This window comes from Quercus lobata, chromosome 7 (assembly GCF_001633185.2).
Source record: "Quercus lobata isolate SW786 chromosome 7, ValleyOak3.0 Primary Assembly, whole genome shotgun sequence".
Classification (NCBI taxonomy): domain Eukaryota; kingdom Viridiplantae; phylum Streptophyta; class Magnoliopsida; order Fagales; family Fagaceae; genus Quercus; species Quercus lobata.
The window spans coordinates 2,685,054-2,703,519 of record NC_044910.1 but is presented as its reverse complement, the minus strand read 5'-3'; the positions used below and the strand labels follow the sequence as shown (position 1 = coordinate 2,703,519).

Sequence of the window (18,466 nt, the reverse complement as noted above, 5' to 3'; positions counted from 1 at the left end):
TCCCAAAGCATCACTAAAATAGACCAAAATGAACCAAAGTGCACTGAAGTAAGCTGCAGTGGACCAAACTAGACTAAGTGGACCAAAATGAACTGAACTAGAACTACCGCACTGGCTTGACCAAGTGGACAAAAGTGAATTGAACTAGAGCGAATGGACTAACTGGACTAGACCAAATGGACAAAAGTGGACCAAAATAGACTGAATTGAACTAATTGGACCAAAGTATACTAAATTGGATGGAATTGACAAAAATGCTACATTGATGTGACTCAACAAGAGTGTAGCAACAATAAATGCTACATTTTCAGTTAAGCTTTTAGATATTTTATAGATTATAAATCAAAGAAGTTAAAATGAAATAACTAGTACTATTTTTTTTTTTATAATAAATTGATAACACTAAAATAAAACTTTAAATATGTATTCTGGTTTCTCTCTTTGATGATTTTTTCTACTTGATGTCCTCATAAAAATCTTCATCCTGTCCATGGATCTTATTGCGGATGAAGACTACACCATTGTCAAATCTCCATTATCTCATCATAACTTTCAAACCATTAACTCTTGCTCCACAAACCATGTTGTCTATATTTACACAGACATCATCGTCGAGACTTGCTTTAACATTATCGAGGAGCCAATATGAGTATATGACTGTCTCTAGCTGTTGATACTTCTGCAAAACCCAGGGTTCCAAAATTCACTATGATTGACTTGAAGATGTTGGACGCTTGTTGTTGAATGTTACCGATGACGAAGGTCAGGCCAAAAGCTATGGCTAGCATAAGAATATCCCAATGCCAATGAGTTGGTTAGTTGATGGAGAAAAGTATCTAAAAGTGATGGTTCCTGACTTTTGGGGAATGAATAACTATCGCTCAATTTTGGAGAACTACTATTATTCTTTAACTATATATATATATACATATACACACACATATAGCCAAAACTTAAAGAAAATCCAATTAGATTTTAATTAAATTCTCAATTTTATACTACATATCCCATTTAATTTTTAATTTTGTGTCAAGTAAATTATTAAGTGTAAAAATTGAAGAGTCCAAATCCAATTAAATTCTAAATTGAATTTTAATTGGAGTCCATTTATCTACCGTGTCCATCTAAGTTTTTAATTTTTGTGGCAAGTGAATTATTAAGTGCAAAAACCGAAGAATCTAAAATCAATTAAATTCTAAATCACATGTATATAATGAGAAATCAATACATATTTTAGAAATATATGATTTAAAAAAATGTAAGCTAAAACCATATATAATTTGAACATTTTCTAAAATATAAATATATATATATATAATTTGAACTGTATAATTGTAATTTTTTTAATTATACTCATGCATGTGCATATGCATAGGACTACACACTAATTTTCCATAATAGAAGTACAATCATACAATTGAATAGTTATTCAAAAGTGATATTATTCCATTGTGGAGTTTATTCTTATGTATCAAATAAGTGCCAGAGTATAACAAAACAATTGAACAGCTACTATGTTCACATTTTACAAGAAAATCCATATCTACCTATTTTCAAGAGAATCCATGTTCCAACAAACCATAAGGTTTTGTGACAACTGACAACCCCATTACTTGTAGGCAACTAGATTCCTTGAGCTAAAATGCAGTCAAATAACAGAAGTCTGAAAATAAATTTTAAGAATCTAAACATATATCACAAACCAAATATCAGTTTAGAATTACCAACTGATATTACCAAATATCAGTTGTTAATTGAGCCTTATAGCTCAATTAACAATTCCTAGTGTTTCAAAGAAGAAATTAATGGTTCAAATTCCCCCACCCCCATTGTAACTACATCAAATTGCGTGTTCAATTTGAATGTTTGACCTCCCCCTGCATTAGAGAGTATCTTGCATAAATTTTCCATTAGGGAAGAAAACAACAAAACCATTTGGCCAGAGAGACTAGCTGTCTAGGTTCGTAGCAGGTACTAATTATTGTAGCTGCATGTTTTTTTCCACCTAATTGATTGATTTAAAACTACAGTCTTTTTTGGAGCTTCAATCATTTATAAAATCCCAATAACACAATAATACAACACCAACTCCCTGCTTCAATACAGTCCAAAACGAGTTGGCTCACTTGAAATGAGTGTATCATCATTTAGCAACCTAAAACATCACAACATTAGTCAATTTTTTTTAATCTACCTTCTTTGTCCAATCTCCACATTGTCCAAATATAGGCTTATAAGTAGAGCTCAAAGGTATATGAAGTCTTGACGAATGTACAAATCACGTAGGTTTGGTTCTTATAATCATACAAGCCATCTCTTCCTTCCTCCATTAGAAAGAACTGACAAATATAATTAATGTTCCCATTTGTTGAAGTGGGGGCCTTTGTGCACCAGGTACAACTGTATGACCATTTACAAAAGGTGGTGTAGTGTGCATGTGCTAGTCTGATAGTCCATCAACCCATTTGCAAAGTTTTACTGTTACTCAATCACTAGTGCCAAATACTCAAACAATCCCCACAAACACCAGTATGGAGGATTAATAAATGTGCCCAGAATGGTGATTGAAAACAGCAACCATGTATTCGTTAAGCAGTTTGCATAAGCATAAAAGCTTCAGTGAGTAGAAAAGAAACTACGAGTGAACTGGAAATAGTCAGAAAGCACCATTCTGCACTTCCAAAGAGTATAGGTAAAACATATGACCATGCAGCCTTCAAACTACTTAAAATAATTGGAAGACATTTCAAGTAGAGATTCTTCTAAAGAAGCAATATACAAAAGTTTGGACAAAGTAAACCCACCACCCCTTGTCATTGAGTTAACAAACCAGGACAGTATCAGAATCTCCTGATTGTAGTCCTTGATCGGTGTGAATGTGGGGATCTACAAATAGGGGGAAAAGGTATTATAGTAATGCAATGAACGGTAATGATAACAACAGATAACTAATAAAGAATTGAATGCTCATAGATGTGAATATGGAGAAAATTTTGAATAAAAAGGATAAAGCCATTTCATGCCATCTATCCTAGAGAACTAGACAGCCATGGTTGAAAGGATATGTTAATATAATTTAATCTGAAATAGGATATCAAATGCTGAAGGAAAAATTGGATTACATCCATCCTAGAATCTGGTCAGCTAAATGACAAAATTAAATTCAGTTGCTGCAATGATAGAACATCATGCAAGATTGGAGTGCACTAAATGCAATTGCTTTTTTCTAATTTTTTTTCTTTTCTATTTCTAAGCAAAAGAACAGGCCAAGCAAGCAAGTCTGACTACTCTAGGAATGCAGTTAGTTGGGTGGAAAAAGGAGAGGATATAAAAGGATGAAGAGAAAATGAAGGATTAATTGAATGTGTTTTATTTTGTCTCACATTTCCATCCTCTTTACCAAATAAAACCTAAGAAAAATCTCCCAGATGTGTCAGTACAAAAGAAATGGCAAGGTGAAAACTGGAAAGGCAGGAGAAAAGGGATAGAAGCAATGGAAAGAGACAACAGGGGTAGAGGGATTGTTATAGTTGAAAAAAAATAAAGGCTGTAATGTACTCATATTTACTGTGTAAAATTTTGGACCTTGGTTGCAAACTGAATAACTTAATTCATATAAGTTGATTATTGGCATGATCAACCACAAATCAGAACTGGCAAAAAAACTCTAAGCAGAGCAGATATTGGTTGATGGGGTGGCAAAAAAAAAAGTATCTCAGCCTTGTAACTAACAAATGATGCTGCAGGGTAATTCCAGCATATCTGCCCTGCTTGAAACTAACACCAATTGATGGTCCAACAACATACCAACAAACAGCCAAAGAAAAAATTCAAGGCACATTAATAGCATGATATGCACTAATTCAAGAAAACAAACCCACCTCAAATAACTGGCATTTGAAGGATCACGACAGAAAGCCCAATCAACAGAGATGGTAGAATCAAAAAGTTCAGTCCCATTCATTGTGGATATTGCATCCTGAGCTGCCTCAAAGTTGTCATATTCAATCAGAGCATACCCCTAGAAAAAAAAAAGGTTTAGTACTTAGAGATCAACAGTTGGACCCTAAATTTTATCACCCTTTCTTGTAAGATGTTAGAAAATTTCCTTTACTTAAGAAAGAAAGTATCCAATAAATTCTATGGCTGTCACTGTCCTTGAGATGATAAAATGAAAAACCTTTCCTTGTTTCCAATTGATTATTCCATGATAGAGATTGAAAGTAGGAATTTCCAAGCTATGGAATGAAAAGAACAAGACAAAACAAATATCATTTGCACTACTAGACACAAAAATAACAAGGAAAAAAAAATCAATACACATGATACACAACATGACAGTGCCTTGCAAAAGCAGGTTCTTAAACCTGGGAAAGGTATATAGAAGTCCAGAGGATAGATAGATAAATAGCAGATGCCATATTTTGGAGCCCAAGAAGACAGATACTGCAATAAATCTATTGGAAATAACTAAACATTATTAAGCAGCATCTACGAAGAAGAAAAATTGGAGTATGCATCAAAAATGAAAAATAACTCTAAAATACAAATTGGAATATGACTTAGAATGCATTTGGATTGAAATGAAAACTTCTGCGTTAGCGTTTTGTTTGGTTTTTTTTTTTTTTTTTCCACGCGTTTTTGAGCGTTTTGAGTGTTGCAGCTACTGTTCATGTACTGTTCAATAAACAGTAGCCGCAAACTTTGACTTTTCAAATTTTTTTTGGACCAATCACAGCACATCGTGTACTGTTCACGGACCCACAAATTTCACTTTTCAGCAACTTTTTCATTAAAAATGGGTCCCACGATATTATTCACACATTTAAAAATTATTTCGCTACAGTGTTTTTCAATTTTCAGTTTCAATTTTCAGTTTTCAGCTGTATCCAAACGGACCTTAGGGTCTGTTTGAATTGAACTTATTTTTGCTGAAACTGAAAACTGAAACTGAAAACACTGTAGCAAAATAATTTTTAAATGTATGAATAGTACTGTGGGACCCATTTTTAATGAAAAAGTTGCTGAAAAATGGAATTTGTGGGTCCGTGAACAGTGCATGGATGCACTATTCACTGTGCAAAAGTCAACAAATGCGGGCTGAACCAAAAAAAAAAAAAAAAAAAACCGCAGAACAAAAACGCAGACTCCACAATAATTTGAATCCAAACGGGCACTAATATGCAAAAGGAAGAAAAACGCACTGAAGAGCCCTCATACAATGACATTCTTTTCTTAACAGATAAATAACCTGGCCACTTCCAATAAAACATACACAGTCTAGCCAACACAAAAATAGGCCTATATGCCTGGCACAATTAAAACATTTGTTCAAAAATTCCTTCAAGCATTAACCAGCAAAAAACAAAGCAATATGTTTATGTTCTAAATGAAAAATCATTTGTAAACAAGACTGCAAGATTGATGATCACCATCATGACAAATACATTATCGCTTTGTTTTCAGGGCAGGAATTTATGCATGAGTATATGATAAACATATTAAAAGCCAACACCTATGATAAATTACCAGTTCTTTTACATTGTTAGGAAATAGCAAATTTAATCATTTAACCAATATTCTAACACTCCCACTCATGTGTAAGCCCAAACTCCTCTTGATAAATGAGGTCCAACACTCAGGATTTTTAACATTTTAAATGGTAGGTGGTAAATTTAATCATTTAACAAATATCCTAACGGCCTATATTAAATTTCTTCTTAAGTTGTGATGGCAGATGCTCCATCAACCATGTTTTCTCATAAATAATCATAGATAACCATGAAGATCATCCTTTCTTCAAAGAAAATGGACATGAATTTATTGCTCACCATAAGATATCCAGTGCGATGGTTGAGATTCAGATGCAAACTCTTAACCTCCCCAAACTCCCCAAATAGATCAAGAACATCGCGTTCCTCAGCCTCTTGATGAACTCCAGTGACCAATAAAGTCCATCCCTCAACCGCTACACATATTCTCTAAAGATGTAAGACAATCTTTTCAAATGGTAAGTACACTGCAAGCACTAAAATGATAAAACAAAGTGTGTGAGTGTGCGCGCGCGCATGCGTGTGGAGGTTATCATAAACACCTTATAACAATCATAATATGAAAAGAAACTAAGAGATCGATACACACAAACAAGCACCTAAAATGTTTTAGGCACACAAACAAGCTGTGTTGAGGTTTCAATCTTTGAAAATTAAGGCCCCGTTTGGTAGAGTTGTTTAACATGTTTTAGTTTTTAAACAACATTACACTTATTCACCCACGCATATTTCAAAAAAATACAAACAATGTTTGGTAACGGCTCCTAAATATTCTAAAACATGATTTCTAATTTTCATTTTTCCTATTTTCTTTATTTTTATTACTTTCTCTTAGCAACCAAGCACAGCCCAATGATGACGCCTGAAGTCCTAAACTCCATTCCCAAACCACTGTCTTGTTACTGAGAAAAGTAAGGAGGTATAATTTGGGGGAGGTCCATATTTTCTCAGATTTTTAACAAATAAATAATCTTAGACTCCAAGTATTCCAAAATATTTTTCCAATTCCCAAATTTACCTGGAAAACAAACAGAGCCTAAGAGGTACGGAAATCCTGAAAAGCAAAAGGAAAATAAAGTATAGTTTATAAGTTAAAACTATCGATAAAACTAACTTCAACAAATCCTAAAAACAATTCAAATAAAGGCAATTTAAAATTGCGATGCTCTCAATTTCTTGAGTTTTCTTAGCAACCAAACACTGTCTAAAAAAATAAACGAAATAGCGGTAATAAAAAAAAAATGCAACGCTCTTATTTCTTGCGATTTCTTAGCAACCTAACAGTCTTAAAAACAAATGAAACAGCGGAAATTAAAAATAATTATTAAAAAAAAAAAAAAAAGCAACGCTCTTATTTCTTGCGTTTTCTTAACAACCAAACACGGTTCTAAAAAAAAAAAAAAAAAAACGAAATAGCGGTAAATAAAAAGAATGCAACACTCTTATTTCTTGCGTTTTCTTAGCAACCAAACACAGTCTAAAAAACGAAATAACTGAAATTGAAAAGGAAAAAAAAAAATGCAAGGCTATTTTTTCTTGCGTTTTCTTAGCAGCCAAACAGAGCCATAAAAAGTAAAACAAACCAAAAACTAGAGAGAGAGAGAGAGAGAGAGAGAGAGAGAGAGAGAGAGACTGACATTGTAGAGGAAAGTAGGATGGATTGGGAGCGAAGAAGTGAGCAGTTTGGACCTCACCCGCCTCCATCTCCATCAAAACGTCGTCGTCGGCATCGTAGCATTCCATCTCTCTCTCTCTCTCTCTCTCTCTCTCTCTCTCTCTCTCTCTCTGTAAGTTCGTCTGTTTTTGTAACTGACTACTGAAGTAGTGAAGTATCGACACGGGCTTGGGCCTTTTTATTTCGGTGAGTAAGTTCCCGCCAGTTTTGATTCGGGACTGTTTTGAAATGCTGCGTAACTGTTTCTTTGACACGTCACACGGGGTTACAGCTGGGTAACTTCAATTTTTTTTTTTTTTTTTTTTTAAGGTTATATTACAAATCGAACTGTCTAATTTTGCCCCATTTAATTTAGTCCTTTAACTTAACTTTCTTTCATGCAATTTAGTTTTTTAAGTTCCAACTTTATTCAATTCAATCATTTCATTAATTTCTGTTAAAAATTGCGTCTTCGCAACCTCTAAAATGACATATTTTTGAATTTTAGATAATTTGTTAATAAAAAATATTATTTGGAAATATATATATATTATTTGGAAGAAGTGAGTAACAAAATTTATTAATTTCCTCTGAAGAAAAATTCCTAATGGAGGGGTTTGTAAGTTTATAATAATAATAATTGTAAGGACACGATTCTGTAACGAACCGTAACAGTGTTGGGTTCGCACGTAAAATGGTCCAAACAACATCATTTGTAGAGCGTGGGTTTGAAAGGTTAGGCCTTGGTCACCAGGCAGTGGGTTTTTCATGGTGTTCATGCATGGTTAAGTTTTCTTCACCCCTGGAGTCTTTCTCCTGGAGGTGGGTTGGGAGGCTCTGGTTTTTTGTCATTTTTCCCAGTCTCTCTCCGAAATTACTTTCGTTTCTTTTTATACTAGCCTGCGTTCACTGTCCTTCGTCCACGTGTAGGGTCAACATTTCCAAGACTGATACTTGTCCCATCAGCCCATACCCAAAGTCGTTGGGGGTGGTTGTAAAAGCCGAAGAATACGGCTCTGTCAGGTGCAGAATATTGAATCGCAGTAAGGGCAACTTTCCCTGGATATTTTAGATTTTCTTTCAAGTTTAGTCCTATACCGTTTTTGCCCCTCTTTCCGGTGGGACTTTGGGTCTGCCGAGGATTGAACTGTCCTCGACTGTATCCCGATGCTATCTTTGTGCTTCATATTATCGAGTTTGGGACATAGCCCTCCTCGGCTTGGGCCTTTAGACTCTCCACGGGTAAATGGGCCTGGCCCATAAATTATTTGGGCCCCACAATAATAATAATAATAATTTAATCCTAATAATAGACCTGTGTTATATGTATATGTCGGATCATAAATTTGCCGACCAAAAGCAATGTCACAGAGCAAGTCTGATTTAGGATCAAATAAGTGAGAATATCTTTCCAACCTCTAAAAAATAATTAAAATCATCTTTTCTTACTGTAATTCTATCATAAAATTTATAAACTTAGAGTTTACCATGTCATTCATGTCAGGTGAAAAGCTTTCCAAAAAAAAAAAAAAAATCAAGAAAAAAAAAAGGTTTAATACGTCATTAAGTTACGGGGAGAAAAAAATCACCAAATCATGTTATTGATTGTATTGGATCCCACAACAATGCAAATAGTAAAAGGTTTCCGGTGAATTTCTCAGTGAATTCTTAAATGATTTTTTTTTTTTATACAAGATAAAAATTCTACTCTAATATAATTTAAATGTATATATATGTGTGAAACTCTATCTTGAAGACTTGAATCTCAGTCATTACCCTTCACACACCACAAACACTTATATTTGTAAAGTGACTATCGCATCAAGAATATACAATAAGGGTAACTTATAAACTTTGATAAAAAGAGTTTTGATTGAATATCAATTTGGCATTAGTTGTCCCATGATTGTGTCACTGTACTTATTAGTTGGGACCCGTTAAGGCTTTGATGAAAATGATTTTGGATGGTGCTTGGAAAGCCCAATTGAGGCGATCAAACGGATGACCAGGTACATTTGTTTGGATTTACTTCATTTCTTGAGCCATCGGTACAGCGAGTCAGCCTGCCCTACATGTGGGAATACAATAATGAGACTTTGTATTATGCACTTGTATTTGAGTTTTCCATAGAAGAAGATGCTGAAGTCATTGCTATAAACTTTAATTTGGTCAGCTGCCTCTCCACATGATAATCATTGTACATGTTTTGTAATTTTTTATTTTTTATTTTTTATAAATTGCTACAAGTAGGTGAGATGATATTTGAATTCTGGTTCTTATAATGAATTTTATTAACGTATACACTCCGGACATAGTAAACCATTTTAAGAAAATTTTGACAATTTTTTCAATTCTCGATAAAAATTTTCTTAAAATGAATTGTTAATATATACCTGAAAACATACACTAACCAAGCCTATTTATAATTTTTTAAAAAGGCTAGTCAAGACCAAATACTACTAAACTACAAGAATCTTGACGGTTGAGGAACTTCTTTAGAAATGAATTATGCACATGTACTTTAGGGCTAATAAATTAATCATCTTCCCTCCTACCTATCCTCTAACCTTACAGGATGAAAAGTTACATCAATTGTCTGATTTTCATTCTTAATCATTAATAAATAACTTTTTTCGAATAGTTAGTGCAAACTATTAAGCCAAATTCAGGCACCTCAAGAATTTGTGAGGACGTATATGAGTATATAATACTTGGTGATCCGATCTGAATGCACCTTATCATGCCAAAAAGTCACTCAACATGTCCACAACTTGCACCAGGTTCATGCATATGTTATATCAGTCCCAGTAATAAATAAATAATCATAGTTGAGTGGAAGGAAAAAAGACGTAAGAAGACGACTTTTTCATTGTTTGTATGTAAAGAGTTTAAAATACATATAAATAAAAACGCCTCAAATTAACTTCAAGTTACTAAATATTCCCGTTAATGTTTGCTCTACATTCAAGGGCTGCAAAGGTTCTTCAGATCCTCCTCCTTAGCATACCAGCTTGGTATTATCTTTGATACATGGGGATAAAGATCCTTGTAGGAATTTCTTATTGTCCCTTCTGCAACTCCAGTGGCAACTGAAATATCTGCATTTTCACATGGTATAACAATTAACACGTCGAACAATGAGATGTCCAAAACAGCACATTATTTGCATAGATTGCAAGAGCAGCCCATGTCAGGCCTCGGAAGTTTATTTATATAACTAAAATGATTCAACAACTTGGCTCATCTAGCTCAAACTGACAATATAAGGAAGTTTAAAACCATTTTATAAAAAATATGAATAAATAACAGCATGCTAAAAAATAAGGATATAGTGAACCTTTGAGAGGTTTCTTGTCATCCGAAAGCTGAGTAATAATATAAATAACTGCTGCTGCAATTGATATAGGGCTCCTCCTGAAAATTAGGAAAAAGAAGATTCATTGATATAAACAATTGCTGACCAAAGAAAAATATCAACAATCCCGTTATATAAATTGTGTCAGGATACTTAGGCAAACCACAAGTGACCAATATACAAGACTACATATAACATCCACATGGTAATACTGAGAACAATAAAGTTTAAAACTGCATCTCCAACCAACTCTCCATATTTTCCCCATAGCAAACTGCAATAGTGGAGAACAAAATGGGTTTACTCTCCCCATGCCCCAAGTTCCCCCCCCCCCCCCCCCCTCCCCTTTTCTCTCTTCTTCTCTTCTTCCCAAAAATGAGCTGTACCCAAAATCTCCATATGGCAAACAGACTAACAGTACATATCATTAAGCTCTTTATTATAATTTCATTGTTCCTGTGGTTATTTCTTTCACATGCATCCTTTTCACACGCACACCAAATCACTGGTTCACATATCATGAAACCTTTTTCAACAAGAAAAATTTAACGATTTGATGTTGCATAAGGAATCTACAGTAATCAAACTCCAATGAATATATTCTATAGAAAAAGAGGCAAAACTTCATTCATGAATGTATGTTTTAGTTAATGCATAAAACATGACAATACAAGAGAAAACCAGAACTACCTTATATCAAACTCTTCTGATTTTGTAACAGCTTCCTGGGCAGCTTTAACCGCTTGATTATTCATACCAAGATTGGAACAAAACCGCCTCTATAGATTATGTTAAAATTAAATAATGTCAGTCACTGCCTATAAATTTAACAATTCTGTAAAGAAGTTATGATTTATGTCCTACTTCAAAGAAGAGAAAAAACCTCACCATAAAGTCCCCAGCATGTATTGTTCCCATCTCCACCGACTGACCATTCTCCAACCCCAGTTGTTTCACAATGTATTCTTTTGCTCGGCCAATTTCCTTCTTTGTGGCTCCATTAGCGACAGAGCATATTTCTAGTTGAAATCCACATGTTCAGGGAAGCTCATTCACTTAGGGAAAGAAAAATCAGGAAGCATCCAGATGTTAAAAAAATCATAGGCTGTACCCTTTACAGTGCGTGGTTTGTCTTCTTGTCGACAAGCAATGTACAGACAAGCAGCCAATAGAGCATCCTGATTTCTTCCTCTACTAGACTTTTGATCTTCCACCCTCTTATATATCTCATTAGCCCGGTCCTTTAAAACCATCACAAAATCACCATCAAAGAAAAGGAGGGATAAAAAAAACCCTCAAATCACATGGCTATTGAAACAGAGTAAACCAAAGAAAACATGCATGAACAATCCTTAAGGCAAACAACAGGGAGTACCAGGTCTGACTTCTCTGCTGATATTCTGTTATTCATTTTCCAAATTCCTTAGGTCTTTTCAGAAACAATATTTCCCTTTCTAACATAGTTTTATAATGCATGGTTGAGACCATAACCTTTAGGTCCAAGTTTTTAATCACATTTTTTCACATTGGAGATTGAAAGCATAATAGTGATCTAATTCTATAGTGAGTCCATTTTTATTATATCTCTGGGAATTGCGGTCACACATTTCTGATTCCTTCAGCAATAATACACAAATAATGTAAAAGAAAAACGATAGACAAACCATTAATATACTTCACATACTTCAAGAATAGCAAGGATTTGAATACAATGATAAGAGTGTTGGTATGACATATTGTCGAATGAGCGTGCTAAAAATTCACAATCTCGTAATCAAACATCATAACACTGAGTAAATAGCTTACCTTAATGGTTGCAACAAGGCCCAGCCTGAAACATAATGTCACCACATTAGCTTTGTATTTCAGTATTCATTTTACCAGAAAATGCAACTTTTGGCAGAGTAGCATTTCAAAAGTATTTAAAATAACAGAAATATCACATTGTTAAACAAAACAACAATTTAATGCAATTAAAAGAACAGATAAAATGTGAAAAGAAAGAGATTGTATCTAACTAAAGTGTGGTAAACTAACAAACTCCGACTGTATTTTAAACACTTAATGTAATTATTTTGCAGTTGTGGCAGCGTCCTCATGTTTGTGAGCCAAGTTGAGATGTAAGAATTACGCCAGTCCAGCACAAGTTGTTATTAGAGAGCTTTTTAGCGAGCCTGTGTGGACTCAAGCTCAATTATCTTTGTGAACAAAGTTAGCCAAGTAGCTGACCAATCAATATTGGTATAATTATCTTCTAAACAAAGCAGGTAAGTTCCTTCCTAGTCCCTTAGCAATCCAATATCAAGAAGCTTAATTTGTTTACAACGCCATAGATTATGAATAGAAGTAAAATAATAACAAAGATCAGAATCACTCATATGTGTTGGACAGATAATCACAGCACAATCTTGGTAAACCAAACTAAATTGGCGCACAAGAAAGAGGTATAAAAATCAAATCTTTGAAATTTTCATTATCAAATTCTTCAAACATAATGAGCTTCTAGTGGATTTTTTGCTCAAAGATTTTTTTTTTTTTTTTTTTGGTTATTAGTAAGTTTTAGCCCCAAGGAAGAAGGAAGGGAGATTCAAATTCTGACCTCACTTCAAGAGGGTTCCCAACCGATTGTGGTATCCCTTGGGGTTTACTCACTGTCAAAGATCTGATAATAAACTCATCAAATAATTACCAACTTGAAGGTGTTTACAATCACTACAATTATCTCAAACAATCAAAATCAGCATGAGAACAAAAGCATTGAAAATTTTCAAACTGGGTTTTATGTTGAATTGTCAAAAGCAGATTAAAATTCTTAGTTTATAAACTGAGGAATGGTTCAAAGTCCAGAAATTTCAATTTCTACCTACCAACACTTGCCCCTCAACCAAATCCATATCTAACCTAATGCTATATGTCATTTCAGCTTCGAAATACTATCAATATCTCAACCAAACCTAAAAACTCGTTTTCCCACATTCAAGAGTCCCAAACCATGATTAACCCAACATCCAACTTTTCTTTTTCCCTTCCCATACTTTCTTATCTGCCAAAAAATCCAAAACCCAAATCCAATAAACCTATATTTGTTACAAAACCAGCTCAAGCAAGATTGATTCCAACATGTTTTACTTTCCCCATACTTTTTCAGCATCCAAACAAAAAAGAATTAACATTCAAAGTTTCACAGAAAAATATAACCTCTATGCTGATCCAGATTTAAACTCACTAAAAATCAAAAATTCAGTTCAAATTTCCCTATAGTTTTTACAAAACTATCTCAAGCTAGGTAGTTCCAACAATTTTCCTCACTTTCTCAGCACCCTAAGAAACCCTTAGTAGTCCAATAAACCACTTCACCAAAAGTCTTCCAAGTGCCCCCTCCCTTGCAGAGAAAGTTCAAAAAAACCAAACCCAATTCTGAATCTCCCATAGTTGCTACAAAACGAGCTCATATCGTAGCACTTCTTTAGCATTTAAACAAACCAACAAATTTTTAAGCCGATACACCTTAAATCTCAATTTTTTTTGTTTAAAAATCCAAACTTCCCAATATTTCTAAATTTGCTACAAAACCAGCTCGATCAAAGCCAATTACAACACGTTTCCCCCACACTTCCTCTTTATCCACACAAACCAGCACAAACAAAAATGTCAAGCCGATCCAAAACCCAATTCTAAATACCCTTTATTTATTTTTCCAAACAAACCCCAACTAATATAAAAGCCTGCAAAATCCAATGCACTAAAAAAAACCCAATTGTCATCTGAAAATCCAAACTTCAATCCAAATATCCTTATATTCAGCTCAAGCAAAAATGTCAAGCCGATCCAAATTCCAATACCTAATAAAAGTAGCTCACACAAGCTACACTTTCTCAGAATCCAAACAAACCCCAACTAAAACCTAATTCCAAACCCAATTGTCACCTAAAAATCCAAACTTCAATTCAAATATCCTTATTTTCAGCTCAAGCAAAAAATGTCAAACCGATCCAAATTCCAATACCTAATAAAAGTAGCTCAAACAAGCTACACTTTCTCAGAATCCAAACAAACCACAACTAAAAACTAATTCCAAACCCAATTGTCACCTAAAACTCCAAACTTCAATTCAAATATCCTTATTTTCAGCTCAAGCAAAAATGTCAAGCCGATCCAAATTCCAAAACCTAATAAAGTAGCTCTACACTTTCTCAGAATCCAAACAAACCCTAAACTAAAACCTAATTCCGAAAACCCCCCTATATATAAAAATCCAACGCATTCTAAAACCAAAAAGAATCAATTTTGATTATTTTCGATTATACCTATCGGACATAGTGGCAATCGTTTTGAACGCTAGAATGAGGCCGCGATCGGGGTTGGAACCACGATTCTGCCATCGGCCGAGGGAGGAGGAGAGGAACTCTCCGGTGGCGCCGTTGGGCTTGGCTATGACGGTGGAGAGCCCTCCGTCGGCCAAGAGCGGGTTGGTCGGCCCGCCGACACGAACCGGGTCGTTATCGCCCGATTCGTTTGCGAAAGTCCTCCACTCGGAGGTCTCGTCGATCGAGTGCGACTCCAACACCAACCCGCACTCCGAACACACGGTGTCGCCGGCCGAGTGGTCGAACACCACCTCCGTCTGCCGCTTACAGTCTGAGCAATACGCATCTGACATCTCTTCCTCCTCCTTCTTCTTCCTCTTCTTCTCTCTGTATCTTCTTTTTGTATAAATAACAGCGAAACGACCTCGTTTTGGATCAAAATTGAAATTTCAAATGGTGATGGTGGTGGTGGTGGTGGTGGTGTTTTTGGGTTTGGTTTTTTATTTTTATTTTTTGGGTTCTTCTCTCTCTCTCTTTCTTTCTCTCTCGAAGATGGGAGCTTGAGGAGAAGAAAGGAGAATGTGAAATGGAGAGAAGAATGGGATATTTATAGAGGTGACTTTGGTTAGGAAAGTCATGGGAGTTTCGTGGGTGGTGTGCTTAGTTGGACTACTTGCTTTCTTGCTTGCATGTGTTTGGATGTAAGATTTGTTTTGATCCATTCCTTGCTAATTTTGTGTCCACAACATTTTTATCTTTCACAACAAATTCTAATAAGTTGTTATAGGTTTCTAATTTAGGTCTATTGCTCACACTATTTTTTTTTTACTCACTAATAACATTTTATTGTCTATAACTTTTGGGAAAATATTGTATAGTTTTGCATTTCTCATTCTTAAGTCCTAACCTAATTAGCTACATTGTTACGAGAAATGTTATAACCACAACATTTTTGTAACAAATTATAAATAAATAATAGATTGTTACTGGTTGTTGTTAGTGGGTAAAAATGTAATTTTAATGGTGAATTCAAATTAAAACTTTTTAGGTAATGCGAGTTAATAATGTCAAAATTAAAAATTATTAATGTATTTTTTTTTTTTAAAAAGGAGAAACTATATTTGTTAATAATTTATTTCGGTACTTATTTAGGTGGTTGAGCTCATGTCATTTGTGTTGCTTGGATTAAAAGAAAACCATTGGGCACTTGCAAATGAAGAACAACAATTATCTAGATCGTACAAATTGTTAATACCTTGTATTTTTGTTGTTTGTCATCTTCAGCCAAATACATAGTTTATTACTTAGAGAAAGTATTTGGTAAACTTGGTGAATTATACAATCCTTTGGCATAAATGTGAGTCATATGTGTAAGCCACACATGTGAGGTCCACATTAAATGTAAGAGGAGGGTGTAATCCATCAAATATATGAAATAATTTCATGTTACTTACCAAGTATCCGTTTGGCAAATATTATTTTTGTCAAATTATTTTACTATTCAGTTTATTTTTGCTATTATTTATGGGTCTCATTGCATTTTTCGGTACTATTCATAAGTCCTACTATACTATTTCAGCTAATTTTTACTTTTATATACAGTACTTTCAACAACAAAAAATTAATTTTAGCAAAATAAGGAGATCCCAAACGGGTCACATGCCCATTTATATTGATGTTTAATTTATTGTTATGTTCTCCCTTTGTATAAATAATAATAAAAAATTAACTAAATCTCCGATTCCTCATGCAAAATATTTATGTGATCTTATTCTGTATTCTAATAAATACTTTAATTTGTGCTCCACGCCTCTCTTTTTTTTTTCCCCCTCTTTTTTGTTGAGGTAATAGCGTTCAATTTACAAATTCAAAAGTATAATGTCTTTTGTTTTTGTTTTTGTTTTTATTTTTATTTTTTTAAAGAGAAATTATACTCATCGATAATTTACGTTGATGCTATTTAATTGGCAAAACCCACGTCGGTTGCGCCACTTTTACTAAAAGGAAACTGTTGTGCCGACCTGCTTGCAAAGGAGGACGTCATTTATCAAGATCGTTGAATGTTTCTGTTTCTTTTACTTTTGGTTTTTTGTTTTTTGTTTTTTGTTTTTTTTTTTTTTTTTTTGGTTTTTAAAACTTGTACTTTTGTTTTAAGTCAACTTCAGGGATGCATATTTCTCAAAAAAAAAAAAAAAAAAAAACTTCAGGGATGCATAGGTGTTACGATAAATCATTCGGTTCAAATTCTATGGACAATACAATTCTCTCGCATAGATATGAATTTCATGTGTGTAAATCTTGTGTGAGGCTTATTTTTATGTAAGAGAAATGTGTAATCCATTAAATGCATTTGATATTTTCGGGGATGGTATGCTTAATTGGACTATTTGCATATGTTTGGATGCAAAGATTAGTTTCACCCTTGAACTTCTTAAATTTCTAACTTAACAAGCCATGTCATCAATTTTCTCAAAAAAAAACCATGCCATCTATACTTGTTTTTCTTTTTTGCCCATTTTTCATTGACGTAATGTCATATTGGTGTGTTAATTTACAAATTCAAAAATATTAATGTCTTTTATGTTATTTTATTTTATCAAAAGAGAAACTATAATGGTCAGTAATTCACTTCATTACCTATTGGTGGACCGAACCTTGTCATTTTCCATCACTTGTATTAAGAGGAAACAATGGGGCAGAACTGCTTGTAAAGAAAGAACATCACTTTTCTAAATCGTTGAATGTTTTTATTTGTCGTACTTTTGTTGTAACTCAACTTTAGGCTGATGCATATGTTGTTACATATGAGAAATTATTTGGTACATTGGTAAATTGCACTCTTTTCTCATATAGATGTAATCTTATGTGAGGCTCATATATATATATATATATATATATATATATATATAAGAGGAGGTGTAATTCATAGAATCGCATTCAATAATTTCACCCGACTTACCACATGCTCATTAACATACAATCCATTTTAGGAAAAAAAAAAAAAACATTGGTTCCACGTGCACAAATTCATTCTTGGTATTTATGTACATTTATTTTGTTTTATAATAAATGTACTTTTATTTTTAAATGAACGGTTACAAATTTAATAACTTTAAAGTAGGGTTATCTACAAACTCAAATAAAAATAAAAAACTTCAATATCATTTTATCTGAAGTTGGATTACGCACACTGCACACATGCGTGGCAAGTTGGGAAGGTGGGAGAGGTGTAGTCCAATGAAAGAATAAAATAAAATGCAAAACGTTTTCTCTTTCTTTTGTTTCTATTTTTGAGACACTGGGGATAAGGTTTGTTCAAAGTCCATACGGTGAGCATGTTTTTTGTGCCAGTTTTGAGACTTGAGTGTGATGTGAGGGAATGACTTTTGTTTATGGTTGGTTAACCGGTAACAGGCAAAGTGGCAACTAATTCTTGGAGTTAAAACCAATCTGGATTGGTCTCTTGAGTTGAGACTTGAGACTTGATTGCTGCATTTATAAATACTAGTTAGGGCAGCATTGCATGCACGTGCTTGCTGTGGAAAAAATGTACTGTAATAATTAAGGTTAATTTTAGATTTTATTTATATTATAAAAT

The 18,466-nt window shown here is 33.9% G+C and overlaps 2 protein-coding genes across 2 annotated transcripts; both read right to left on the bottom strand.

The window, feature by feature from the left end:
- Positions 1-2,047: 2,047 nt before the first annotated feature.
- LOC115953930 (RNA-binding protein Y14B-like) lies at positions 2,048-7,313 on the bottom strand. Its single transcript, XM_031071760.1, has 4 exons — positions 7,190-7,313; positions 5,832-5,968; positions 3,882-4,021; positions 2,048-2,886 (listed from the first exon to the last, which is right to left on the bottom strand). Exons 1-4 carry the CDS (start codon positions 7,293-7,295, stop codon positions 2,841-2,843), a joined length of 429 nt encoding a protein of 142 aa, XP_030927620.1. The 5' UTR covers positions 7,296-7,313; the 3' UTR covers positions 2,048-2,840.
- A 2,656-nt stretch (positions 7,314-9,969) lies between these two features.
- On the bottom strand, positions 9,970-15,470 carry LOC115952606 (transcription initiation factor IIB). Its single transcript, XM_031069782.1, has 7 exons — positions 14,869-15,470; positions 12,368-12,392; positions 11,673-11,802; positions 11,450-11,580; positions 11,252-11,340; positions 10,544-10,620; positions 9,970-10,304 (listed from the first exon to the last, which is right to left on the bottom strand). Exons 1-7 carry the CDS (start codon positions 15,219-15,221, stop codon positions 10,171-10,173), a joined length of 939 nt encoding a protein of 312 aa, XP_030925642.1. The 5' UTR covers positions 15,222-15,470; the 3' UTR covers positions 9,970-10,170.
- Between the last annotated feature and the right edge of the window lie 2,996 nt (positions 15,471-18,466).

Bases quoted from the DNA above. Each gene is read 5' to 3' on its own strand.
- LOC115952606 (XM_031069782.1), bottom strand. From the start codon at position 15,221: ATGTCAGATGCGTATTGCTCAGACTGTAAGCGGCAGACGGAGGTGGTG. The intron at 11,341-11,449 runs GTGAGGTTTTTT...CATAATCTATAG, and splicing joins TACATGCTGGGGACTTTATG to AGGCGGTTTTGTTCCAATCT. The intron at 10,305-10,543 runs GTTCACTATATC...GTGAAAATGCAG, and splicing joins TGACAAGAAACCTCTCAAAG to ATATTTCAGTTGCCACTGGA.
- LOC115953930 (XM_031071760.1), bottom strand. From the start codon at position 7,295: ATGGAATGCTACGATGCCGACGACGACGTTTTGATGGAGATGGAGGCG. The intron at 5,969-7,189 runs GTCAGTCTCTCT...GAATATGTGTAG, and splicing joins ATCCTACTTTCCTCTACAAT to CGGTTGAGGGATGGACTTTA. The intron at 2,887-3,881 runs GTGGGTTTGTTT...CCCTATTTGTAG, and splicing joins TCAAATGCCAGTTATTTGAG to ATCCCCACATTCACACCGAT.